The sequence below is a fragment of the Scyliorhinus torazame genome, chromosome 4 (assembly GCF_047496885.1).
Source record: "Scyliorhinus torazame isolate Kashiwa2021f chromosome 4, sScyTor2.1, whole genome shotgun sequence".
Lineage (NCBI taxonomy): Eukaryota > Metazoa > Chordata > Chondrichthyes > Carcharhiniformes > Scyliorhinidae > Scyliorhinus > Scyliorhinus torazame.
In genome coordinates, this window is record NC_092710.1 from 348,829,850 (window position 1) to 348,856,852 (window position 27,003).

General features: G+C 51.1%; 1 protein-coding gene across 1 annotated transcript in view; it reads right to left on the minus strand.

The window, feature by feature from the left end:
* LOC140411509 (dynein axonemal heavy chain 6-like) overlaps window positions 1-27,003 on the minus strand; it is a 1,703,852-nt gene that overhangs the window by 60,648 nt on the left and 1,616,201 nt on the right. The window contains exons 67-70 of the mRNA XM_072500595.1: window positions 13,325-13,555; window positions 10,806-10,927; window positions 9,446-9,690; window positions 6,276-6,703 (exon numbers count right to left, since the gene is read on the minus strand). Coding sequence (XP_072356696.1) covers window positions 6,276-6,703; window positions 9,446-9,690; window positions 10,806-10,927; window positions 13,325-13,555 — 1,026 coding nt within the window. The remainder of the gene's footprint in view (window positions 1-6,275; window positions 6,704-9,445; window positions 9,691-10,805; window positions 10,928-13,324; window positions 13,556-27,003) is intronic.

A 27,003-nucleotide genomic window follows, 5' to 3' on the forward strand; every position in this document is an offset into this window, starting at 1 on the left:
TTTAGCTGCTCTATCTTCCTATTTCCAGCCTCACTGGCACGTGGCACAGGGAGTAATCCTGAGATTACAACCCTAGAGGTCCTGTCTTTTCACTTTCTGCCTAGCTCCCTGAACTCCTGCTGCAGGACCTCATGCCTCTTCCTGCCTATGTCGTTAGTACCAATATGTACAACGACCTCTGCCTGTTTGCCCTCCCCCTTCAGGATGCCCTCTACCCGTTCGGAGACATCCTGGACCCTGGCACCAGGGAGGCAACATACCATCCTGGAGTCTCTTTCACGTCCACAGAAGCGCCTATCTGTGCCCCTGACTATAGAGTCCCCTATGACTATTGCTCTTCTGTGCTTTGACCCTCCCTTCTGAACATCAGAGCCAGCCATGGTGCCACTGCTCTGGCTGCTGCTGTTTTCCCCTGATCGGCTATCACCCCGACAGTCTCCTGTTCGAGAGGGGGCCAACCACTGGGGATTCCTGCACTGACTGCCTGCCCTTTCTGGTGGTCACCCATTTCTCTGCCTGCACCTTGGATGTGATCACATTTATATAACTGCTGTCTATGATGCTTTCCGCCACCTGCTTGCTCCTAAGTGCATCCAACTGCTGCTCCAACCGAACCATACGGTCTGTGAGGAGCTCCAGTTGGGTGCACTTTCTGCAGATGAAGCCATCCGGGAGGCTTCCAGCCTCCCGGACCTGCCACATCTCACAGTCAGAGCAGTGCACCCCTCTAATTGACAATGCATCAATTAATTAGTAAATTAAATTTAAAAGTAAAAAAAAAAAGTTACTGTTAAACCCTCCCGTGTGACACTAGCAAACCTCGCGGCCAGGATATTTATGCCTCTCCAGTTTAGATGCCCCCTCTCGAACAGGAGACTGTCGGGGTGATAGCCGATCAGGGGAAAACAGCAGCAGCCAGAGCAGTGGCACCATGGCTGGCTCTGATGTTCAGAAGGGAGGGTCAAAGCACAGAAGAGCAATAGTCATAGGGGACTCTATAGTCAGGGGCACAGATAGGCGCTTCTGTGGACGTGAAAGAGACTCCAGGATGGTATGTTGCCTCCCTGGTGCCAGGGTCCAGGATGTCTCCGAACGGGTAGAGGGCATCCTATATGTTTCCTAGCACTATATTTCTACTATAAATGTGAAAGCTAAATACAGTACTGTCCGATCTCTGGCTTAGATACCCCTCTAAATTATAATTAAGTAATTATGTTTAATTAGTTTACAAATGCTTATTTTTTTAAATTTAGTGTAGATTCCCAACCAGCCAATCAGGTCACAGCTTTTCTGAGCTGTCACTTCAGTTTCCCCCCCACACACAATTTGAAAAGGTAATAAAAGTAAAAATGAGTAAAAATCACTTACTTACCTTCCAAGGGTCTCAGTTGCTCTCTGGTTCTCTACCTGCTGATTAAAAGTTACAGGCCAGAAGAAAGAGAGAGAACAAAACAGTAGGGAAAAAGCACCTTCTCCCACTCTGCACCGAATTACCTCACTGCACCAAATTACCAAGTTCCAAATTCCCACTCTGGATGTGTCTCACTCAGGCTGTGTCTCTTTGACCTGCGCAAAGCTACAAAGCTGTGCAAAGTGACCAGAAATTTGTTAAAAAGGGAAAAATAGAATGTGATTAAACCAGCTAGAAATATTTTTTTAAATTGTAAGAATCTTTACGAGGAGAGTAAAGTGAGGATAGTTGCTCATTGGTCACTTAGAGGCAGGGACAGGAGTAATTCGCACAGGAAACAAAGAAACGCCAGATATTAGAAACGGGTTAAAAGAGTGAGGAAGTTAAGGTAATTAATATCATCAGAGATATTTACATAGGTATGTAGATACATAGATACATAGAAGACAGGAGCAGGAGGAGGCCTTTTGGCCCTTCGAGCCTGCTTCGCCATTCATCACTGATCATGGCTGATCATCCAAATCAATAGCCGAATCCTGCTTTCTCCCCATAACCTTTGATCCCATCCACACCAAGTGCGTTATCCAGCCGCCTCGTGAATATATTCAATGTTTTAGCATCAACTAATTCCACAGGCCGACCACTCTTTGGGTGAAGAAATGTCTCCTTATCTCTGTCTCAATGGTTTACCCTGAATCCTCAGGCTGTGACCCTGGTTCTGGACACACCCATCATTGGTAACATCTTCCCTGCATCTACCCTGTCTAGTCCTGTTAGAATTATATAAGTCTCTATGAGATCCCCCCTCATTCTTCTGAACTCCAGCGAGAACAATCCCAACCTAGTCAATCTCTCCTCATATGACAGTCCCGCCATCCCTGGAATCAGTCTGGTAAACCTTCGCTGCACTCCCTCAAGAGCAAGAACATCCTTCCTCAGAGAAGGAGACTAAAACTGCACACAGTACTCCAGGTATGGCCTCACCAATGGGGATAAATCTCCAGCAACTTGTGACTTAGATTCTCGGGTTTGTAAAGAGTTAACAGCAGATTTACTGGATGCACTAGTTATGATTTTCCAAAGTTCCCTCCATTCTAGAATGGTCTCAACAGATTAGTAATTATCACACCAGCATTCAAGCGAGAAGGGAAAGGGAGAGGACACAGAACTGCAGGACTGTTTCCAGGAAACTGCTGCAATATGTTATTAATAAAGTCTTAAATGCACTTACAAAATCAAACTATGATCAGTTCAGTGATTTCTGAACAGGAATTGTGTTTGTCAATTGGCCCCATGGTATAATGGGAGGGAATGAGAAAGGGTGGGACTCCATACAATAGCCATGATGTGGAAATAGAACACAGAACATAGAACATTACAGCGCAGTACAGGCCCTTCGGCCCTCGATGTTGCGCCGACCTGTGAAACCACTCTAAAGCCCATCTACACTATTCCCTTATTGTCCATATGTCTATCCAATGACCATTTGAATGTCCTTAGTGTTGGCGAGTCCACTGCTGTTGCAGGCAGAGCATTCCACGCCCTTACTACACTCTGAGTAAAGAACCTACCTCTGACATCTGTCTTATATCTATCCCCCCTCAATTTAAAGCTATGTCCCCTCGTGCTAGCCATCACCATCCGAGGAAAAAGGCTCTCACTGTCCACCCTATCCAATCCTCTGATCATCTTGTATGCCTCAATTAAGTCACCTCTTAACCTTCTTCTCTCTAACGAAAACAGTTTCAAGTCCCTCAGCCTTTCCTCATAAGATCTTCCCTCCATACCAGGCAACATTCTGGTAAATCTCCTCTGCACCCTTTCCAATGCTTCCACATCCTTCCTATAATGCGGCGACCAGAATTGCACGCAATACTCCAAATGCGGCCGCACCAGAGTTTTGTATAGCTGCAACATGACCTCATGGCTCCGAAACGCAATCCCTCTACCAATAAAAGCTAACACACCATACGCCTTCTTAACAACCCTCTCAACCTGGGTGGCAAATTTCAGGGATCTATGTACATGGACACCGAGATCTCTCTGCTCATCCACACTGCCAAGAATCTAACTATTAGCCCAGTACTCTGTCTTCCTGTTATTCCTTCCAAAATGAATCACCTCACACTTTTCTGCATTAAACTCCATTTGCCACCTCTCAGCCCAGCGCTGCAGCTTATCTATGTCCCTCTGTAACTTGTAACATCCTTCCGCACTGTCCACAACTCCACCGACTTTAGTGTCAAATGCCGGTGTTGGACTGGGGTGAGCACAGTAAAAGGTCTTACAACACCAGGTTAAAGTCCAACAGGTTTGTTTGAAATCACTATGGTTCCAGACCTCCAGCCGGGAGAAACGTCCTTCTGGTCCCCACTCTGTCGAGCTCGGTTAGAATTTTGTATGTTCCAAAGCCCTTGAGAATACAGCCCCCGTTTCCTTCAGCTCTCTGCCTGAGAAACTCTCGCCAGGCCAGGAATCAGTCTGTTGAATCTTCCATATGCTCCCTCTAAGTACCCCCTCCCTTCAATGAGCAGACTAAAGACTGCATACAATACTCCAATACTCTCACCAAGACTCACTCGATTGATACCTGGAATGTGCGGGTTGGCTTATGAGAAAAGGTTAGACAGACTGGGTCTGTTTCCACTGGAGTTTAGAAGAGTGAACATGGACAGGGTGGATAGGGAACAGCTGTTCCTCTTAGTTGTAGGGTCGGTTACGAGGGGGACACAAGTTCAAGGTGAGGGGAGGGAGGTTCAGAGGGTATTTGAGGAAAATCGTCTGGAAATCGTTGTGCCTGGGAGGGTGGTAGAGGCGGGATGCCTCACATCCTATAAAAAGCACCTGGATGAGCACTTGGCTCATCTTAACATTGGAGGCTGTGGGCCAATGGGATGAGGATTGGCAGATCAGGTGCATTTCAGGTGGCGGTACAGACTCGATGGTTCGAAGAGCCTTTTCTGCACTCTATTTTTCGGTGATTCTGTGATTTGATTGAAGTACATAAGAGGCGCGATTCTCCGACCCCCCACCGGGTCGGAGAATCGCCGGGGGATGGCGTGAATCCCGCCCCTGCCGTCTCCCGAATTCTCCGCCACCAGAGATTCGGCTGGGGCAGGAATCGCGCCGAGCCTGTCGGCGGCGATCGCGCCAGTCGGCGGGCCCATCCCCGGCGATTCTCCGGCCCGCGATGGGCCGAAGTCCCGCCGCTGTCAACCCTCTCCAGCCGGCGTGGATTAAACCACCTTGTGAACGGTGGGACAAGGCGGCGCGGGTGGGCACCGGGGTCCTGGGGGGGGCACAGGGCGACCTGGCCCCGGCTGGTGCCCCCACGGTGGCCTGGCCTGCGATCGGGGCCCACCGATCGGCGGGCGGACCTGTGCCGTGGGGGCACTCTTTTTCTTCCACCTTCGCCATGGTCTTCACTATGGCGGAGACGGAAGAGACCCCCTCCCCTGCGCATGCGTGGGGATGACATTAGCAGCTGCTGATGCTCCCGCGCATGCGTCGCCCGGTGAAGGCCTTTCCCGCCAGCCGGCGGAGCGGAAACCACTCCGGCGCGGGCCTAGACCCTCAAGGTGAGGGCTTGGCCCCTAAAGGTGCGGAGAATTCCACACCATTGGGGCGGCCCGACGCCGGAGTGATCCGTGCCGTTTTTGGCGCCGGGTAGCGTACATCGCGCCAGTTTGCGGAGAATCCCGCCCCCTGTCCTGAACAATCGTGACGAGGTGGATGTGGAAAGAATGTTTCCTCTTGTGGGTGAGTCCTAAACTAGGGGACAAGGTTTTAAAATTAGGGCTCGCTCTTCTTGGACAGAGATGAAGAGGATTCCTTTCTCTCAGAGGATAGTGCGACTTTGGGTCTCCCGGCCTCAGAATGCGGTGGAGGTGGGGTGATTGCATATCTTTAAGGTGGTGATATACCTGAGATTACCTGGGGTAGATAGGAATGTAGAACTAAAAACAAAAAGAGGTCAGCCATGGTGAAGCAGACCTGAGGGGCCAAGTGGCCTACTTTTGCTCCAATTTTGTATTTTGTGTATGTTTTTACACTTTTAACCTTTTGCTAATCATTTCTGTATCTTTAAGAACAAAGAACGAAGAACAAAGAAATGTACAGCACAGGAACAGGCCCTTCGGCCCTCCAAGCCCGTGCCGACCATGCTGCCCGACTAAACTACAATCTTCTACACTTCCTGGGTCCGTATCCCGATATTCCCATCCTATTCATGTATTTGTCAGGATGCCCCTTAAACGTCACTATCGTCCCTGCTTCCACCTCCTCCTCCGGCAGCGAGTTCCAGGCACCCACTACCCTCTGTGTAAAAAACTTGCCTCGTACATCTCCTCTAAACCTTGCCCCTCACATCTTAAACCTATGCCCCCTAGTAATTGACCCCTCTACCCCGGGGAAAAGTCTCTGACTAACCACTCTGTCTATGCCCCTATTACCTGTGTGAGTTGAACAATAAAGCGAACACTTCACTTGTGAATCTAAAGAACCTGGCGGGAATCTCCTGTCCGTCAGCCACGTGCTTCTTGGCTGCCGGTGGGGGCGTTCTATCTTCCCACCACTTGTCAATGGAATTTCCTGGTGTAACCACCCCATCCTGCCACAAAACCCCCTGGTGGGGCTGCACAGCGGGCGGGAACATTGAATCGCAATGGCCAGAGAATTCCGACCAATATCACCTCCCTTTCAAATTCAACTTTGTTATAACCAACCCGGAAAGAGTGGTAGAGAGGAGGCATTTCGTCCCTGTTACCTGCTCATAACCATCTAACGGCAGGTTGGGAGTGTCTCGGATCAATGATATCATTGTGTAAGTTTAACTAACTGCCCATGTTGCGAGCCAGTGACATACCTTGTAGGTATTCTCAGTCAGTGTGTTCATCATGTTCTGTAAATGCGACTTGAAGCCAATGTGCATTTTTGTAGTGTTCACTGATAAGTGTTTGAATTCATTGCCAGGTCGCTGTAATTTAGAAGCACGATGTACAAAGCCCGACCGTGGCCTCCTTGTGTGTGGCTTGTGCAGGTCACTCACAGACTCGGTGAATATCTTCATGAACCAGTGCAGAGAAAACTGGTACATACAGTTCAGCTTTCCCAGCTCATCCATCACAAAGTACATGACAGAACCCCGTGTTGCCATGGGCAGGTACTTCTTGCGAGCATGCATAATTTTCTTCTCATTTTCCTCCGATGCCTCAACTCGCATTTCAATGACTTTGGACATGTCTTTTGATTTTTGAAGGGTGTCAATGAGGTCCTGGTCATCTAGGATATGCCCTATGGTAAGGAAAAGTCATGATGAAAACCTCTTTGCGCTGAAAGAAAGGTGACCTTCCTACCTCTCTAACCTGTCCCAACCCCAGCAAACTCTCAGACTTTCACTTGTCCATCCTTGATTCTATTTGCTCCGTTGTTGACTTCAGCTGCTGAGATCCCAAACTGTGGAATTCCTTCCCGAAATCTCTAATCCTAGTTGTTGTTGAAATAAAACATTGTGGCAGTTGTACAGTCTGGAAATATAGTTACACACGACAGGCCAATTACACAACACAGGCTAGTCGTATTGTACATAAGCCAGTTACACTGTGCAGACTAGTTATATTGTATTCTCGTCTATTTACAGGACAGAAATAGGCCATTTGGATCAATAGAGCTTTGCTGGGATAACTGGTTAATACAAAATTATTAATCCAAACAGTTTTACTGTTTTGAACAGAATTGGAAAACGCATGAAAAACAGAAGACATGTTAAGCTTGTACGTGAAGAAGTTTGTTAAGCTTTGTGAGGCCTTTCTTGGAGTATGAGGCATAGCTTTGTTCTCCAAATGTTCAATCAGAAAATGAACACATTGGAGAAGGTGTAAAAATGATTTGCCTGATTGGGACCAAAAATAGAGGTTAATTTTCTTTTAATACATTTGTTTGCAGGACGCGGGCTTCGTTGGCTAGGTCAGCTCTTTTGTCAATCCTTAATTGCAATTTAGCATGGCCAATCCACCTAACTGCACATCTCCACACTGGGGGAGGAAACCGGAGCATCCGGAGGAAATCCACGCAGACACAGAGAGAACTTGCAAACTCTACACAGACAGTGGCCCAAGGCCAGGAGCGAACTTGGGTCCCTGGTGCTGTGAAGCAACAGTGCCAACCACCATGCCATCCCATTTGTCAGCTTCCTCTTGCAGATTTGCACAACAAGAACTGCAGCAGACTTTGATGCCATTTTAACGAAAAACTGCACTGGGGAGGATGTGGAAAAGGAAATACAATTCAGAATTGTTTTTGCACTGCATTGTTATGATGGCGTAAGGATGAATAATAAGTGAGGGTTTATCTGTTTATTTTTTAACCAAACTTTACTCTAATCTTTCTTCTTCGGAGTTAAATTGATTAACAAAGAAATCACTGAATAACTTTGAAGCTAAAATATTTGAATACATTTTGATTATTGTCAGTCAAATGGAGAACTACCCAGGATTCAACAAAGTTGATTACATACTTAAATGTAATGAAGTTTTCAACAAACAGGGAAACTACCAAACTTTTCCATAGCGGTCCACTGGAATCTCTTACACACAGCCCTGTGCTAAACCAGCTGGCTTTGAAAGCAGACCAAGGCAGGCCAGCAGCACGGTTCAATTCCCGTACCAGCCTCCCCGAACAGGCGCCGGAATGTGGCGACTAGGGGCTTTTCACAGTAACTTCATTTGAAGCCTATTTGTGACAATAAGCGATTTTCATTTCATAAAATCTGTGACATGAGAAATTGAGCTATGTGGTGACCCACCCCAAATGGCACAATTTTCTAAAAGTTTATTGTTCACGGTATTATACTATTATTTTAACACTGTTGATTCTAAAATAAAATTGTACTGTCGATGTTTGAACACAAATTGTTTGCTTGCAGAGTATTTATCCCGTCGCATAATTTCTAACCCTATATGTGGCCTCAGGCAAGTTTGCTCACCCCTGCATCGAGTCCCTCAGCATTCATGTCAAGAGGGCTAGAGTACAAGACCAGTGATCTATTTCTGAGGCTGTATAAGGCTCTGGTCAGACCCCATTTGGAGTATTGTGAGCAATTTTGGGCCCTGTATCTAAGGAAGGATGTGCTGGCCTTGGAAAGGGTCCAGAGGCGATTCACAAGAATGATCCCTCGAATGAAGAGCTTCTCGTATGAGGAATGGTTGAGGACTCTGTGTCTGTACTCGTTGGAGTTTAGAAGGATGAGGGAAACCTTATTGAAACTTACAGGATACTGCGAGGCCTGGATAGAGTGGACGTGGAGAGGATGTTTCCACTTGTAGGAAAAGCTAGAACCAGAGGGCACAATCTCAGGCTAAAGGGACGATCCTTTAAAACAGAGATGAGGAGGAATTTCTTCAGCCAGAGGGTGGTGAATCTGTGGAATTCTTTGCCGCAGAAGGCTGTGGAGGCCAAATCACTGAATGTCTTTAAGACAGAGATAGATAGGTTCTTGATTAATAAGGAGATCAGGGGTTATGGGGAGAAGGCTGGAGAATGGGAATGAAAAATATCAGCCATGTTTGAATGGCGGAGCAGACTCGATGGGCCGAATGGCCTGATTCTGCTCCTATATCTTACGGTCTTGTATGCAGGAGAGGGACAGGAGGGAGAGGTATAGACATATAGCTCCTCCACTGGATCTCCTCCAGCAGTGCTGCGCCTGACAACATGTGCGGCACTCACATCAGCCCGAAGCCATCCTGAAATCTGCCGCTTTGTGCCGATCAGTACACCCACATCGCCATTGGAAATGGGTGTGAGGAGCCCACACATCCTGCTCCACGAAAAGTGAGTCTAATCAGCATTTGAATGCTAAACCTGCACGTTTCTGCTTCAGTATCTCCAGTTCAATGGGAGTCAGCAATTAGGACAGAGTGAACTTTCAAACTGATGCATCTCATTCAGAGCATGGTATTCATTCACACCAATTTTCACCTTTCAAAAAAATCATCCGGAAAGATGAGATTTTGTCCCTTTTACAGCCCACCTTACCCTCGGTATGCTGCAGCAGGGAGAGTGATTTATTCTCGAGGTCCCGGAGGGTGACCAGGTCACTGGCGATGCTTTGCAGTAATTGCCCAAGTTGCTCCTCCACTTGAGGGTGTTGCCGCTTTACCACTCGAGACAGAAGTTGCTCCTGAAGGCCCTCAAACGTCACTGTGCAGTTTATCAAATTCACCAGGTTGCAGATAGCCGGGAGAAAGTTAGGGTTGGAAATCCGTGTGGTCATGTACAACCTGCAACAATATTGACAAACCAGTGAACAACTCATACTAATACTAATACTAATACTAATACTCCTTCTAATACTCATTGGCTAACACACAACCTGAACATCGCTGAATTCTGTCAAAATGTTTCATTGTGCGCGCAACAGAATAATCACACGTTTATCAATGTACGACAATCACCAGGCAGGAATGTTCCCTTCCAGTCGGGGAACACTTCAGCAGTCAAGGGCATTCAGCCTCTGATCTCCGGGTATGCGTTCTCCAAGGCGGCCTTCAGGACGCGCGACAACGCAGAATCGCCGAGCAGAAACTTATAGCCAAGTTCCGCACACATGAGTGCGGCCTCAACCGGGACCTGGGATTCATGTCACATTACATTCATCCCCCACCATCTGGCCTGCGAAATCCTACCAACTGTCCTGGCTTGACACAATTCACACCTCTTTACCCTGGGGTTACCCCATCTCTGGATCTGTAAAGATCTAATCACCTGCTAATGCTCGCATTCCAAGCATTGTCTGGCATCTTTGAATCTGTCTATATATTTGTTTCTGGAACATACCTCTTCATTCACCTGAGGAAGGAGCAGCGCTCCGAAAGCTAGTGACATCGAAACAAACCTGTTAGACTTTAACCTGGTGTTGTAAGACTTCGTACTGTGCTCACCCCAGTCCAACGCCAGCATCTCCACATCACGTTTATCAATGTCAGGGGAAATCACGTCATAGTGTAAGCGAAGAGGGTGCTGATTGGTTGACAGGTGGCGTTGCCATGGAGAATGCACCAGTTGATGGTAACTCACTGGCAGGTCACTGCAAAGCATTGGTTGAAATTTAAAACAGGCGGTTTAACTCTGATCGGTCAAGACTGAGTCTTGCGAATGACTATCGTTCAGCTGAAACAGGAGCACTATGTCCTCTTTTCTTTCTGGGTCCAGGGGACAGGGATCAGAGCCAAAATGAGTTTCAGAAGACTGGATCTGAGTCAGGGACCAGGGACAGGGGTCAGGGTCAGAGTCAAGTTGCAGTTTCACAGTTATGGTCAGTGTGAGAGGCAGCAGCCAGGGTCAATGAGCTGAAATTGGAATTCTATTGATTGCCCTGCATCTGATCCAGAATTACCTGAAATTGAAATTATATTCTACATCTGCGCTGCCAATCCTGATGTACTCCTGGCCCCCTCGAATACAAATGTCTCGCACTAAGATTGGATTCAGACCAGGATCGATCTGCTCCTCTAAATCCTGGGAAGAAAGGATGGGAAAAAAATAGATTTCTTTACATTTGATGATTCCAATGCTTCAACTGAGACTCCGTGGAGTTAAGATACTGAGTAAAACTCACTCCACACTGACCCCATCAAACACTCCCAGGACAGGTACAGCACGGGGTTAGATACAGAGTAAAACTCACTCCACACTGATCCCATCAAACACTCCCAGGACAGGGACAGCACGGGGTTAGATACAGAGTAAAACTCACTCCACACTGACCCCATCAAACACTCCCAGGACAGGGACAGCACGGGGTTAGATACAGAGTAAAGCTCCCTCTACACTGACCCCATCAAACACTCCCAGGACAGGTACAACACGGGGTTAGATACAGAGTAAAACTCACTCCACACTGAACCCATCAAACACTCCCAGGACAGGGACAGCACGGGGTTAGATGCAGAGTAATTCTCCCTCTACACTGTCCCTATCAAACACTCCCAGGACAGGTACAGCACAGGGTTAGATACAGAGTAAAGCTCCCTCTACAATGTCTCCAGCAAACACTCCCAGGACAGGGACAGCACGGGGTTAGATACAGAGTAAAACTCACTCCACACTGACCCCATCAAACACTCCCAGGACAGGGACAGCACGGGGTTAGATACAGAGTAAAGCTCCCTCTACACTGTCCCCATCAAACACTCCCAGGACAGTTACAGCTCGGGGTTAGACACAGAGTAAAGCTCCCTCTACACTGTCCCCATCAAACACTCCCAGCACGGTACAGCACGGGGTTAGATACAGAGTAAAGCTCCCTCTACACAGTCCCCATCAAACTCACCCAGGACAGGTACAGCTCGGGGTTAGATACAGAGTAAAGCTCCCTCTACACTGTCCCCATCAAACACTCCCAGCACGGTACAGCACGAGGTTAGATATAGAGTAAAGCTCCCTCTACACTGTCCCATCAAACACTCCCAGGACAGGTACAGCACGGGGTTAGATACTGAGTAAAGCTCCCTCTACATAGTCCCCATCAAACTCACCCAGGACAGGTAGAGCTCGGGGTTAGATACAGAGTAAAGCTCCCTCTACACTGTCCCCATCAAACACTCCCAGCACGGTACAGCACGGGGTTAGATACAGAGTAAAGCTCCTTCTACACTGACCCCATCAAACACTCCCAGGACAGGTACAGCACGGGGTTAGATACAGAGTAAAGCTTCTTCTACACTGACCCCATCAAACACTCCCAGGACAGGTACAGCACGGGGTTAGATACACAGTAAAGCTCCCTCTACACTGTCCTCATCAAACACTCCCAGGACAGGTACAGCACGGGGTTAGATACAGAGTAAAGCTCCCTCTACACTGTCCCATCAAACACTCCCAGGACAGGTACAGCACGGGGTTAGATACTGAGTAAAGCTCCCTCTACATAGTCCCCATCAAACTCACCCAGGACAGGTAGAGCTCGGGGTTAGATACAGAGTAAAGCTCCCTCTACACTGTCCCCATCAAACACTCCCAGCACGGTACAGCACGGGGTTAGATACAGAGTAAATCTCCCTCTACACTGTCCCCATCAAACACTCCCAGGACAGGTACAGCACGGGGTTAGATACAGAGTAAAGCTCCGTCTACACTGTCCCATCAAACACTCCCAGGACAGGTACAGCATGGGGTTAGACACAGAGTAAAGCTCCGTCTACACTGTCCCATCAAACACTCCCAGGACAGGTACAGCACGGGGTTAGATACAGAGTAAAGCTCCCTCTACACTGTCCTCATCAAACACTCCCAGGACAGGTACAGCACGGGGTTAGATACAGAGTAAAGCTCCTTCTACACTGACCCCATCAAACACTCCCAGGACAGGTACAGCACGGGGTTAGATACAGAGTAAAGCTTCTTCTACACTGACCCCATCAAACACTCCCAGGACAGGTACAGCACGGGGTTAGATACACAGTAAAGCTCCCTCTACACTGTCCTCATCAAACACTCCCAGGACAGGTACAGCACGGGGTTAGATACAGAGTAAAGCTCCCTCTACACTGTCTCCATCAAACACTCCCAGGACAGGTACAGCACGGGGTTAGATACAGAGTAAAGCTCCCTCTACACTGTTGCCATCAAACACTCCCAGGACAGGTACAGCACGGGGTTAGATACAGAGTAAAGCTCCCTCTACACTGTCCCCATCAAACACTCCCAGGACAGGGACAGCACGGGGTTAGATACAGAGTAAAGCTCCCTCTACACTGTCCCCATCAAACACTCCCAGGACAGGGACAGCACGGGGTTAGATACAGAGTAAAGCTCCCTCTACACTGTCCCCATCAAACACTCCCAGGACAGGTACAGCACGGGGTTAGATACAGAGTAAAGCTCCATTTGTCCAGCCACATTCTCTGTACTCACATGCAGTAGAACTGGATTTCCCATTCGAATGGCGACCTCCATTGTTTTCATATAATCGGGGTCTGTCGCCAGGAGTATACGCAGTTCCTGGGCTTCCATCTTTATGATCCAATCAGTGGCTTGCCCCTGTGGGTCGATGAGTAATGGCCAGTTTTGGCTCAGCTTTACGAGGATGGCATTCTCAGTTGAGTAATTGTCAGCTGGCAGACCCTTATTCTGCAATACACGAACCTGACGGGGAAAGATATTATAAAATAGTCCATAGCCAGTAATTTACATTCCCTGAGGTGTAGGTACATCCACAGTGCTGTTAGGCAGGGAGGTCCAGGACCATTTATATTAGACATATAAACACTCCCTGCCTCTTCGACTCCGGAAGCACGGAGAGCTTTGTCCACCCAGAAACGGTAAGGCGCTGCTCCTTGCGCACCTATCCCGTTTCCCAAACCATAGCCCTCGCCTCCGGGTCCCACTCGGTCCAAATCAAGGGGTATTGTATTGTGAATCTCGTGATCCATGGCACCGAATACGCTCGTTTCAAACTCTATATCCTCCCTCACCTCTGCGCCCCCCTGCTGCTCGGTCTGGATTTCCAATGCAGCCACCGAAGCCTGACACTTAAGTTCGATGGCCCCTTGCCCCACCTCACGGTATGCAGTCTTGCAACACTGAAAGTTGCACCCCCCTCACTATTCGCAAACCTCAGCCCCGACTGTAATCCCGTCGCCACCAGGAGCCGGCGGTACAGTGCCCAAGATATGACTTTTATCAAGTCAAAGGGCCAGCGTTTACTGGAAGAGGGAGTCATCGAGGCTAGCAACAGCCCCTGGAGAGCACAAGTGGGTGTAGTACGGTCCGGGGAAAAGAAATGGACGGTCGTGGACTACAGCCAGACCATAAACCGCTTCACGCAGCTCGATGCGTACCCCCTCCCCCGCATAGCAGAGATGGTCAATCGGATCGCTCAATATCGTGTATTCTCCATAGTCGACCTAAAATCCGCCTACCACCAGCTCTCTATCCGACCGAAAGATCGCCTCTGTACTGCTTTCGAAGCAGCCGGCCGGCTTTTCCACTTCCTCAGGGTCCCCTTCGGCATCACAAATGGGGTCTCCGTCTTCCAGAGGTCGATGGACCAAATGTTGGACCAGTACGGCCTGCGGGCTACTTACCCGTACTTGGACAATGTCACCTTCTGCGGCCATGATCAGCAGGACCATGGCGCGAGCCTTGAAAGGTTCCTCCAGACTGCCCGGGCCCTCAACCTGACCTGCAATAAGGAGAAATGCGCTTTCCACACAACCTGACTAGCCATCCTTGGCTACGTCGTGGAAAACGGGGTCCTAGGTCCCGACCCCGACCGCATGCGCCCCCTGAAGGAACTCCCCCTCCCCCGTAGCCTCAAGGCCCTCAAACGGTGCTTGGGGCTTTTCTCCTATTACGCCCAGTGGGTCCCCAGATATGCGGACAAAGCCCGCCCACTCATAAAGACCACAACATTTCCCCTGACGGTTGAGGCCCGGTCGGCCTTCAGTCGCATCAAGGCCGACATCATCAAGGCCGCTATGCATGCGGTGGACGAGACCATCCGTTTCCAGGTAGAGAGCGATGCGTCTGACATCGCCCTGGCTGCTACCCTCAACCAGGTAGCAGGCCAGTAGCATTCTTCTCCCAGACCCTCATCGCCTCAGAGATTCGGCACTCTGCAGTCGAAAAGGAGGCACAAGCCATTGTGGAGACTGTGCGGCACTGGAGGCACTACCTAGCCGGTAGGAGGTTCACCCTCGTTACCGACCAACGGTAACCTTCATGTTTGATAACGCACAACGGGGCAAAATTTAAAATGATAAAATCCTGAGGTGGAGGATCGAACTCTCCAACGTGTGCCAACGCGAAGGAGTATTCGCCTGCGGGCCATCCACGATGACCTCTGCCACCCGGGTCACCGGCTTGTCCACTTTATCAAGTCCCGCAACCTGCCTTACTCCACCAAGGAGGTCAAGGCCATGACCAAGGCTTGCCAGATCTGCGCGGAGTGCAAACCGCACTTCTACCGACCAGACAAGGCTCGCCTTGTAAAAGCCTCGGGGCCCTTTGAGCGACTAAGCGTGGACTTCAAAGGTCCCCTCCCGTCCACCAACCGCAATATCTACTTCCTAACCATCATCGACGAGTTCTCCCGCTTCCCATTCACCGTTCCCTGTCCCGACATGACCTCAGCCACGGTGATTAAGGCACTGCACAGCATCTTCACCCTGTTTGGTTTCCCCACTTATATCCACAGCCACCAGTGTACATCGTTCATGAGCGATGAGCTGCGTCAGTATCTGCTCAGCAAGGGCATTGCCTCGAGCAGAACGACCAGTTATAACTCGCAGGGAAACAGACAGGTGGAGAGGGAGAACGCAACAGTTTGGAAGGCTGTCCTTCTGGCCCTGCGGTCAAGAAGTCTCCCAACCACCCGCTAGCAGGAGGTCCTACCCAATGCCGTCCACTCCATTAGGTCGCTCCTCTGCACGGCCACGAATGAGACCCCTCACAACCGCCTGTTTGTCTTCCCCAGGAAGTCCACCTCTGGGGTCTCACTTCCACCTTGGCTGACGACTCCGGGGGCATCGAGGAGCCATATAACGGACCCCCTGGTCGAGAGGGTCCAACTGCTACATGCGAACCCCCGATACGCCTACGTCGCACGCCCCGACGGCAGGGAGGACACGGTTTCCCTCCGGGATCTGGCACCCACTGGTTCCCCCACTGACGCCCCCCCTCGCGGTTTCCCGCTGGTTCCCCCACTGACGCCCCCCCCCCTCGCGGTTTCCCAACGGGACCTGGCACCCACTGGTTCCCCCACTGACGCCCCCCCCCTCGCGGTTTCCCGCTGGTTCCCCCACTGACGCACCCCCTCGTGGTTTCCCGCTGGTTCCCCCACTGACGCCCCCCCTCGCGGTTTCCCGCTGGTTCCCCCACGGACGCCCCCCCCCGCGGTTTCCCTCCGGAATCTGGCACCCGCTGGGTCCCCCACTGACGCCCCCCCTCGCGGTTTCCCGCTGGTTCCCCCACTGACGCCCCCCCCTCGCGGTTTCCCTACAGGACCTGGCACCCGCTGGGTCCCCCACTGACCCCCCCCTCGCGGTTCCCCTCTGGGATCTGGCACCCGCTGGTTCCCCCACTGACGCCCCCCCCTCGCGGTTTCCCTCTGGGATCTGGCACCCGCTGGTTCCCCCACTGATGCCCCCCCGGACCCCCACTCCGTCGGTAGACACCGACCGCGTCCCCCCCCCACACTCCCTGCCGGCGCCGCCACCGCTACCCCCAGCCCCAGCTATTCCTCCAGTTATCCCCCCTGCCCCTGACCCCCTACCCCGACCCGGACAATAGCTCCGACCACCGTGCATCCGGATGTACCCTCACCAAAGACGTCCGTGCCCGCCGTACCAACGCCCGAGCCGAGAAGGTCAACGAGGACGATCAGACCACCGAAACGAATAGACATGTAATTCCACTTCACCCCCGACGGACTTTGAGGACTAAACAGGGGGTGAATGTGATGAATGGTTACTGGACCCTTAACACCATGTAGGTGATGCCCCTTTCAGACCAGGTTTGGAACCCTGGGGGACTCTGCCTCTGGCTCCGCCCACCAGGGAGCCGTATATAAGGTGATGCCCTGTAGGTTGCAGTCAGTAAGCACACGTCTCTGTAGCTGGCTAGTTCTCTGCTTATTAAAGCCTTCATTTACCATTCCACACTCTCGTGTTGTTATTGAGGGTACTACACATGGGTTTCCTCTGGGTGCTCCGGTTTCCTCCCACAGTCCAAAGACGGCAGGTTAGGTGGATTGGCCGTGATAAATTGCTATTAGTGTCCAAAAAGGTTAGGAGGGGTTATTGGGTTACGGGGAAAGGGTGGAATTGAGGGCTTAAGTGGGTCGGTGCAGACTCGATGGGCCGAATGGCCTCTTTCTGCACGATGTGTTCTATGTCTATGGCGGAGCTTCTGAAAAATGACACTGCCCCCGATTTCAGCATAAAAACGGACTCTTCGTCCAATCGCTGAACTCGATTTCGGTGTCGGCAATCGGAGAATCCAGCCCGAAGTGTTGATGCCAGCGCAGAATTCGTGGATTTTCACGACAGAAAATCTGCCGCCACATCTGGACCGATTCCGCTCGCGCTGAGGGACGAGCACCGGCGGCACGCTGAAAACAATGGATTCTAATGGATTCAGATGCCGAGCTGGAGACCCTCCTGGACGCGGTGGAGGAGAGACGGGCCACCCTGTACCCCGGCCCGGGAAGGAGGCTGCCAGCTGACGCCGTTCACTGTGCCTAGGTGCAGGTGGCAGAAGCCGTGAGCGCCCAGCCAGTGCCACAGCCGGAGCCCTCCCTGTGAGCCGAGCACTTGGACACCAGCCCTCCGCCTGAGACGCAAGAGACCCCGGAGCTCGGGTCGGAGGGTGACAGTGATTTCCCGTCACAGCTGTCTCCAACACCCTCCACCATGGCAGAGACACCCACCTCGGTTGGGCATTATAGTGAAGAGGCTCCTGTGACGCTATCTAGTGCTCACCACACAACTGCTAGGATACAGCAGATGGTGGTAGGAGCACCTGAGGGTTCGGACGGTTGGAGGGCAGGCCGACCCCAGGGACTAGCTGCCGTACAGATGGGTCTCGAGGTTCTGGAACAGACAGTCCCGTGTATGGTGGAGATGCAGTCACAGAGCCAGGGACTACATGAGGGGATGTCGGCGAGCATCCAGCACCTGCAGGTGCAGTTGGAGGAGTCCAGCCGCGTACAGCAGCAGGAGGTGGTACCGACAATGTGTGCCGCCCAGGCCAACACCGCATGGGTAGCGTCCGCGGGAGAGGCATTGGGGCTATGGTTTTGGCTATGGATCAGCACGTCCAAGGCCTGGGGTATTCTGTGCAGGTGGTATGCCGAGGCCCAGGACAGGGCTGCCACCTCACAATCATCCTAGTGCAAGAACCACCTGGAAATCGCAGCGGTGCCCCTGAGCCCAGTCGCAGCAGGCCATGGCTGGGAGTCGGCGGCATTGCCCAGGTGCTGGCCTACGTGGCATACACGCCGAGGGAGGTGGGCCAGTCCCAGGGGGAGATGGCGCAGTCACTGGCTGATGTGTCACAAACCCAGAATGGGTTTAGCACAGGGCTAAATCGCTGGCTTTGAAAGCAGACCAAGGCAGGCCAGCAGCACGGTTCAATTCCCGTTCCAGCCTCCCTGAACAGGCGCCGGAATGTGGCGACTAGGGGCTTTTCACAGTAACTTTGAAGCCTACTTGTGACTAAGCGATTTTAATTTCATTTTCAGAAGATGTGGCACAGTCCCAGACAGAGATGGTCCACTCCCTGTGTTCCAAAGCCACGAGTGTGCAGACCCTGGTCAAGACAAGAACGGGCCTCCAGGACTGGCAGTGTCAGGTGTCAGCGGAGTCTCAGGGGACAGCTCCCCTCGCACCCTGAACCATGGAGTAGCCCGGGGGCCATCGGGCACCGCGAGGGAGGAGGAGATGATGGGGCCCATGCCAGTGACTCACACAGGGAAGGTGCCGGAACACTGCAGCACCTCAGACTCCCCTCCCCACCCTCCAGTCCCTGGCGCATCTGGTGGGCAGCGGGTAGAACAAGGTGGCACCACGCCACCCGGGACACCCGAGCAGCAGCCTGGCCCATCCAGGCCGGGTCATCGCAGGAGACGCCCGTCAATGGGGACCCAGGTGGCAGGGTGGGAATCACATCAGGCTGTCTCCATTCCTGATGTACCATCTGGGGAACCACCATAAGGCCAGGAGGTTAGACACTAGTTAAGTTGCAATGGGTGCAGGGCACGGTTTAGTGATAGGAGCTAGGGCGTTACAATCTGCCTCGGTGCTCTATCTGATGGATGTGAGGGGTGGATTGGTCTGAGCTGGCCGGGGAAGGGGAGGGAATGGGTGGATGTTGTGAGTGGCTCGGGCCTCCCACCCCCACCACCTCCCCCGACTGTCCCCACCACCGGCATGCAGGGGTCACCCAGGCGGAATGTGGAAAGTGCTACCGTGGGCATGAGTCAGATGTTGTCAAACGATGCGGAGCACCAGAGCTCATCGCAGAGCAGGTTGTCATCATCCTGCATCCCCTGGGCCAGTCCTGGTGATACTGCCAACCCAGGGACCCCATTCTGTACTGCGACAGGTAAGTATCAAGGTGCCCAGGTGGCAGGGGTACCACCCTGCCCTGTCGCTGACCAGCCAGGGGTCTCTCTGGATGCTGCCCAGCGGGGGAGAATTGCAGACCATCCCGGGCAGAGCGGGAGAGGGAGTTGCGATTGGCCCAGCGCACTATTTGGAGTTCCCGTGGTATTGACTGTCATGATATCCACATCAGCATATCATGGTGCAATGACACACACACTGATGGACAGGTAGTTGGACCAACCAGCACACACACAACATCGCAGCCAATCACCAGTGAGAGCACACCCACTATAAAACAGGGAGTACCACAGTTCCCGCTCATTCTACCAGGAGATAGCTCAGAGCACAGAGCTCACAGCGTGCCACTCAGACATGGACCATGTGCTGAGTGCCTCACTAAGATAGTGATCGGGCTGGGTCCACAGGTTAGCTGGTGAAGCACGTACCCAAGCCAGTAGTTAGTTGTTACCGTTGTTTAGACAATAAAACAGAGTTGTACCATCTACAGCCGCGTTGGATCATTTGTGCATCGGAACAGCCAACCCGACATTGACCTGTACCCGTGCCGGGTGCAAGGCGGCGGCGGGATTTTGCCCATTATTTCTCGTGGTAGCAATAGGCTGAATATTTTTTAAAGTTTAACTGAGTTGCATTCTCTGAATGCGATCATTTTATTGTTCTTTTGAGACCTTAATAATTAAAAATCAACTTTGATGTCATAGTTTAGCATCTGTGTTATCCAATGTAACCTGGTAAATGTTTACTAGATATTAGGTTCATTGTCAGGTGTACCGAGGTGCAGTGAAAAGTATTATTCTGCGTACAGTCGAGACAGATCATTCCATACATGAAAAACATACGATAAATACACAATGTAAATACATAGACGTGGACATCGGGTGAGGCTTACAGAGTACTGCTCAGTAGAGAAGATGCGTGGAGAGGTCAGTTCAGTCCATTTAGGAGTCTGGTAACAGCGGAGAAGAAGCTGTTTTTAGACCATAAGACCTAGGAGCGGAAGTAAGGCCATTCGGCCCATCGAGTCCACTCCACCATTCAATCATGGCTGATTTCAACTCCATTTACCCGCTCTCTCTCCATAGCCCTTAATTCCTCGAGAAATCAAGAATTTATCAACTTCTGTCTTAAAGACACTCAACGTCCCGGCCTCCACCGCCCTCTGTGGCAATGAATTCCACAGACCCACCACTCTCTGGCTGAAGACATTTCTCCTCATCTCTGTTCTAAAGTGACTCCCTTTTATTCTAAGGCTGTGCCCCCGGGTCCTAGTCTCCCCTGCTAATGGAAACAACTTCCCTACATCCACCCTATCTAAGCCATTCATTATCTTGTAAGTTTCTATTAGATCTCCCCTCAACCTCCTAAACTCCAATGAATATAATCCCAGGATCCTCAGACGTTCATCGTATGTTAGGCCTACCATTCCTGGGATCATCCGTGTGAATCTCCGCTGGACCCGCTCCAGTGTCAGTATGTCCTTCCTGAGGTGTGGGGCCCAAAATTGCTCACAGTATTCTAAATGGGGCCTAACTAATGCTTTATAAAGCTTCAGAAGTACATCCCTGCTTTTATATTCCAAGTCTCTTGAGATAAATGACAACATTGCATTTGCTTTCTTAATTACGGACTCAACCTGCAAGTTTACCTTTAGAGAATCCTGGACTAGGACTCCCAAGTCCCTTTGCACTTCAGCATTATGAATTTTGTCACCGTTTAGAAAATAGTCCACGCCTCTATTCTTTTTTCCAAAGTGCAAGACCTCGCACTTGCCCATGTTGAATTTCATCAGCCATTTCTTGGACCACTCTCCTAAACTGTCTAAATCTTTCTGCAGCCTCCCCACCCCCTCCATACTACCTGCTCCTCCACCTATCTTTGTATCATCGGCAAACTTAGCCAGAATGCCCCCAGTCCAATCATCTAGATAGTTAATATATAAAGAGAACAGCTGTGGCCCCAACACTGAACCCTGCGGGACACCACTCGTCACCGGTTGCCATTCCAAAAAAGAACCTTTTATCCCAACTCTCTGCCTTCTGCCTGACAGACAATCGTCAATCCATGTTAGTACCTTGCCTCGAATACCATGGGCCCTTATTTTACTCAGCAGTCTCCCGTGAGGCACCTTATCAAAGGCCTTTTGGAAGTCAGGATTGGCTCTCCTTGGTCTAACCTATTTGTTATCTCTTCAAAAGAACTCTAACAGGTTTGTCAGGCATGACCTCCCCTTACTAAATCCATGCTGACTTGTCCTAATCCGACCCTGCACTTCCAAGAATTTAGAAATCTCATCCTTAACAATGGATTCTAGAATCTTGCCAACAACCGAGGTTAGGCTAATTGGCCTATAATTTTCCATCTTTTTCCTTGTTCCCTTCTTGAACAGGGGGGTTACAACAGCAATTTTCCAATCCTCTGGGACTTTCCCTGACTCCAGTGACTTTTGAAAGATCATAACTAACACCTCCACTATTTCATCAGCTATCTCCTTTAGAACTCTAGGATGTAGCCCATGTGGGCCCGGAGATTTATCAATATTTAGATCTCTTAGTTTCTCTAGCACTTTCTCCTTTGTGATGGCTACCATATTCAACTCTGCCCCCTGACTCTCCTGAATTGTTGGGATATTACTCATGTCTTCTACTGTGAAGACTGACGCAAAGTACTTATTTAGTTCCTCAGCTATTTCCTTGTCTCCCATCACTAGATTACTGTATTTAAAGAAACTTTTACTATCATTCCTAATGTTACTGGCTAGCTTACCTTCATATTTGATCCTCTCTTTCCTTATTTCTCTCTTTGTTATCCTCTGTTTGTTTTTGTAGCCTTCCCAGTCTTCTGACTTCCCACTACTCTTTGCCACATTATAGGCTTCTCTTTTGCTTTGATGCATTCCCTAACTTCCTTTGTCAGCCATGGCTGCCTAATCCCCCCTCTGATAACCTTTCTTTTCTTTGGGATGAACCTCTGCACTGTGTCCTCAATTACTCCCAGAAACTCCTGCCATTGCTGTTCTACTGTCTTTCCCACTAGGCTCTGCTCCCAGTCGATTTCCGTCAGTTCCTCCCTCATGCCCCTGTAGTTACCTTTATTTAACTGCAACACCTTTACATCTGATTCTACCTTCTTTCTTTCAAATTGGAGATTGAATTCTACCATATTATGATCACTGCCTCCCAAGTGTTCCCTTACTTTAAGATCTTTAATCAAGTCTGGCTCATTACATAACACTAAGTCCAGAATGGCCTGTTCCCTCGTGGGCTCCATCACAAGCTGTTCCAAAAAGCCCTCCTGTAAACATTCAATGAATTCCCTTTCCTTGGGTCCACTGGCAGCATTATTTACCCAGTCCACCTGCATATTGAAGTCCCCCATGATCACTGTGACCTTGCCTTTCTGACATGCACTTTCTATTTCGTGGTGCATTTTGTGCCCCTGGTCCTGACCACTGTTAGGAGGCCTGTACATAACTCCCATTATGTTTTTTTTGCCTTTGTGGCTCCTCAACTCTACCCACACAGACTCCACATCATCTGACCCTATGTCATTTAGTGCTATTGATTTAATATCATTCCTAATTAACAAGGCAACCCCGCCCCCTCTGCCCACCTCTCTGTCTTTTCGATAGGTTGTGAATCCTTGGATGTTTAAATGCCAGTCCTGAACCCCCTGCAACCATGTCTCTGTGATGCCTACCACATCATGGGCGTCATTCTCTGACCCCCCAGCGGGTCGGAGAATGGCCGTTGGCCGCCGTGAATCCCGCCCCCGCCGGTTGCCGAAGTCTCCGGTACCGGATATTCGGCGGGGGCGGGAATCGGGCCGCGCCGGTTGGCGGGCCCCCCCGCTGGATTCTCCGGCCCGGATGGGCCGAAGTCCCGCCGATAAATTGCCTGTCCCGCTGGCGTAAATTAGAGTACCTATTTACCGGCGGGGCAAGGCGGCGTGGGCGGGCTCCGGGGTCCTGGGGGGGGCGCGGGGCGATTTGGTGGCCTGGCCCGCGATCGGGGCCCACCGATCCGCGGGCGGGCCTGTGCCGTGGGGGCACTCTTTCCCTTCCGCCTCCGCAACGGTCTCCATCATGGCGGAGGCGGAAGAGACTCTCCCCACTGCGCATGCGCGGGAATCTGTCAGCGGCTGCTGACGCTCCCGCGCATGCACCACCCCGACATGTCATTTCCGCGCCAGCTGGCGGGGCAACAAAGGCCGTTTCCGCCAGCTGGAGGGGCGGAAATCCTTCCGGCGTCGGCCTAGCCCCTCAATGTTGGGGCTCGGCCCACAAAGATGCGGAACATTCCGCACCTTTGGGGCGGCGCGATGCCCGTCTGATTGGCGCCGTTTGGGCGCCAGTCGGCGGAAATCGCGCCGTTTGGGGAGAATTTCGCCCCATACCTGCCAGTCACAATCTGGGCCACAAGCTCATCTACCTTGTTCCGTACACTGCGCGCATTTAAATATAGCACCTTTAATTCTCTATTGACCGTCCCTTTTTGTTTTCTTAGTGTGGTGGACCTTAGTTTACTGAGCCTTTCCATACACTGTGTCATATTTTGTGGGTAGGGACTATCGTAACCTCTCCTGAGTTCTGTCTTTTCGTGCTTTTTTGTATTCCTAAGCAGCTACGCTTCCCACTGATTACTTCACCTCTTGGTTCCCTGACTTTCCCTTCCCCCCAATCTTTAGTTTAAAGTCCTATTGACCACCCTATTTACTCTTTTCGCCAGAACACTGGTCCCAGCTCGGTTCAGGTGGAGACCATCCCAATGGTATAGGTCCCCCCTGTCCCAAAACTGATGCCAGTGTCCCATGAAAAGGAACCCCTCTTTCCCACACCACTCTTTCAGCCACTTGTTAACTTCCCTTATTCTTGCCTCCCTATGCCAATTTGCACGTGGCTCGGCCAGTAATCCGGAGATTATGACCCTTGAGGACCTGTTTTTTTTAAATTTGAATCCTAGCTCTTTATAAATTCTAAACAGGTCCTCTTTCCTAGACTTGCCTATGTTGTTGGTACCGACATGGACAACAACAACTGGATCCTCCCCCTCCCTCTCCAGTATCCTTTCAAGCCGGTCAGAGATGTCCCGCACCCTAGCATCGGGCAGGCAACATACCATGCGGGACTCTTTATACTGCTCACAAAGGATACTATCTATCCCCCTGATAATAGAATCCCCTACAACTACAACTTGCCTATTTACTCCCTCCCCTTGAATGGCCTGCTGAACCATGGTGCCTTGGTCAGCTGACTCATCCTTCCTGCAGCCCTCTTCGCCATCCACACAGGGAGCAAGTGCCTCATACCTGTTGGACAGGGTCAAGGGCTGAGGCTCCTGAGTTCCTGACTGCTGGTTCCCTTTACCTGCCTGACTTGCAGTCACACCCTGCTGTCCCTGGCAGGATTTAAACTACTTACTCTGACAGGTGTGACTGCCTCCTGAAACACAGTGTCCAGGTAAGTCTCCCCCTCCCGGATGTGCCTCAGTGTTTGAAGCTCAGACTCCAGCTCATCAACTCTGAGCCGGAGCTCTTCGAGCAGCCAACACTTACTGCAGATGTGGTTGCTGCAGCTCGCAATGGGATCTGCCAGCTCCCACATCAAGCAGCTCAAGCACATCACCTGACCAGCCATCACTAATTAATTAATTAGTTTAATTTAAGTTTACGAGTTTAGCTGTGTTTCAAAAAAAATTTGGGGCAGATTTGCTATCAACCAATCAGATCACAGCTTCCCTCTGATGTCACTTTTGGAAGAAAAAAAACTGGAAAACAGTTTTGAGTCTGTTCATGCGTGTTCTCAGACTTCTGTATCTCCTGCCCGATGGAAGAAGTTGGAAGAGTGAGTAAGCCGGGTGGGAGGGGTCTTTGATTATACTGCCCGCTTTCCCCAGGCAGCGGGAGGTGTAGATGGAGTCAATGGATGGGAGGTGGGTTTGTATGGTGGACTGGGCGGTATTCACGACTCTCTGAAGCTTCTTACGGTCTTGGGCCGAGTAGCCTAGTCCTATGAGAAGCGGGCGAGGATGAGGGCCTCCCTGGCTGTCGTCTGTCCTCCTTCCTCCGGCTGCTCCAGCAGGTCCTCCCCAGGCTCTTCCACCAGCCCCTCCTTGCCCTCGTCCTCAGACTAGGCCGCACGTCCCTCCTCCTCCAGCACCGCCCGCCGCTGTGCCGGGTTGTGGAGGCACAGCGCACCACCACACAGTGGGCGGCCCTCTGGCAGGTGTACTGTGGGGCATCGGCAGAGTGGTTAAGGCATCGGAATCGCATATTCAGCAGTCCGATCCACCGCTCAATGACAGCACAGGTGACAACGTGGGCCTTGTTATATCGGGTCTCTGCATCTGTCTTCGACCTACGTACTGGCATCATCAGTCAGGACCTTAGCAGGTACCCCATATCCCGCAAGCACTAACCCGTCACACCGGGTGGTCTTCGAAGACCCCGGGGATCTTCAAGTGTCCCAGGATGTAGCTGCTGTGCACACACCCTGGGAAGCGTGCACACCCGTGCATGATCCTTTACTCAGAGAGTAGTAAGGGCGTGGAATGCCCTGCCTGCAAGAGTAGTGGACTCGCCAACACTAAGGGCATTCAAATGGTCATTGGATAGACATATGGACGATAAGGGAATAGTGTAGATGGGCTTTAGAGTGGTTTCACAGGTCGGCGCAACATTGAGGGGCCTGTACTGCGCTGCAATGTTCTATGTTCTATGATCCGGAGGTAGGACTTGCACACTAGTTGAACACTCAGGGAGTGGAACCCCTTTCTATTGATGCCCAATCCTGATGCCACGGTGTGAGCAAGGCTACATGCATGCCATCTATTACCCCCTGCGATGGTGGAGAATCCTGCAGCCGGGCATCTTGAAGGGCTTGGCTCAGCTCGAAGTTTATATAGTCTGATGCCTAGGTATACAGGGCATATGCGACGTCACAGATGCATTTGTGGGCTGTAGATTGTGAGATGCCGCACAAGTTCCTGCTCGAGCCATGGAATGAACCGGTGGCAAAGACTTTAAGGGCTGTGGCGACCTTCACGGTCACTGGGAGCGGGTATCCTCCTCCTCCACGAGGTGCCAAGTCTGCAAGGACATGGCACAGTTGCCGTACTGAAAGAACCTCCTGCAGCACATGCTGTCAGACATTTTGTCAAACGACCAACCATGCCTGTACACCTCGGGCTGTCGCTGGCCCCCTCCTCTTCCCTGGCCTGATGAGCGGCCTGGTCATCAGGGGGTTAGGCGGGCCGCTGCACATGGGCTGCCTCCTCGAGCCTGCGTTGACGCTGCTGCCATTGTCTTCTCTGCTATCTGACCATCTGGACTGCCACCAGCACTGTGAGGGAAGCTGCTGCAGGGTCCACAATACCATTGGGGCAGCATCGTAACACAGTGGTCAACACTGTTGCTTCACAGCACCAAGATCCCAGGTTCGATTCCCGGCTTGGGTCACTGTCTGTGCGG